At 37.2% G+C, this 823-nt stretch overlaps 1 protein-coding gene across 1 annotated transcript in view; it reads right to left on the bottom strand.

Moving 5' to 3' along the window:
- Nucleotides 1-165: 165 nt before the first annotated feature.
- The window catches only part of LOTGIDRAFT_147444 (hypothetical protein), a gene marked incomplete at both ends in the record, with an annotated part of 1,345 nt that continues 687 nt past the window's right edge, over nucleotides 166-823 (bottom strand). The window contains one exon of the mRNA XM_009055508.1: nucleotides 166-244. Within this exon, the coding sequence (XP_009053756.1) occupies nucleotides 166-244 (79 nt within the window). The remainder of the gene's footprint in view (nucleotides 245-823) is intronic.

Here is an 823-nt window from a genome sequence, read left to right as displayed (position 1 = left end):
TAGCGTAATAGTGTCACACATATTTTTTCAAATCCGACTTAGTAACTCGAAAATCCGACCTACTTACTCGAAAATCCGACTTACTAACTTGAAAATCCGACTTACTAACTCGAAAATGGCCCCACAAATTTTTTTTTTCAAATCCGACTTAGTAACTCGAATATCCTACTCTGCAACTCTGTGATGTTTTGGTAGTAGGCTAAAATGGCTCATAATAGGGATGTTATAGTGAGCACATACTTTTCTCTTGGTTTAACGAACAATGCAATATTATATTTCCTGGCTCACGATCATGGAATTGTCATCAGCCAACGGACATTAAAAAGGATAACATTCCGATGTAATCTATTTAGAAGAAAATATTACTCAGATGTACTTGATATAGCTGTACGCAATCAGGAAATTTGTAATGGTTCTGGAGGTAACCATTGATATAAGTGGTTGTACAAAAAACTTCGCCTGGAAAGATTCAATACTACCCAAGAAACAGTTAGACTTTTATTGGGGTTAATTGATTCTGAAGGCGTCAAAGCCCGGAAGAGAAAACGACTACACAGAAGACAATACCGATCTTTTGGACCTAACAGTGTATGGCACATTGGTGGGTATGATAAATTAAAGCCATTCCCAGAAAGATAATTTGGATTGAAGCATGGTCTTCAAATAATGATGCAAAACGTATCGGAGGATATTTCACGGAAGCAATTAGAAAATTAAGAGGCTGTCCTGAAAGGATCCGATCAGACGAGGGTAGGGAAAACAGGGTTATTGAACAACGACAATATCTTTTTCGGAATGAATATGATGATGCTTTTTCCGGTCT

Source organism: Lottia gigantea, assembly GCF_000327385.1.
Source record: "Lottia gigantea unplaced genomic scaffold LOTGIsca_2471, whole genome shotgun sequence".
NCBI lineage: Eukaryota > Metazoa > Mollusca > Gastropoda > Lottiidae > Lottia > Lottia gigantea.
The sequence above is the reverse complement of the archived record's forward strand: the minus strand, read 5'-3'. Positions and strand labels throughout refer to the sequence as shown.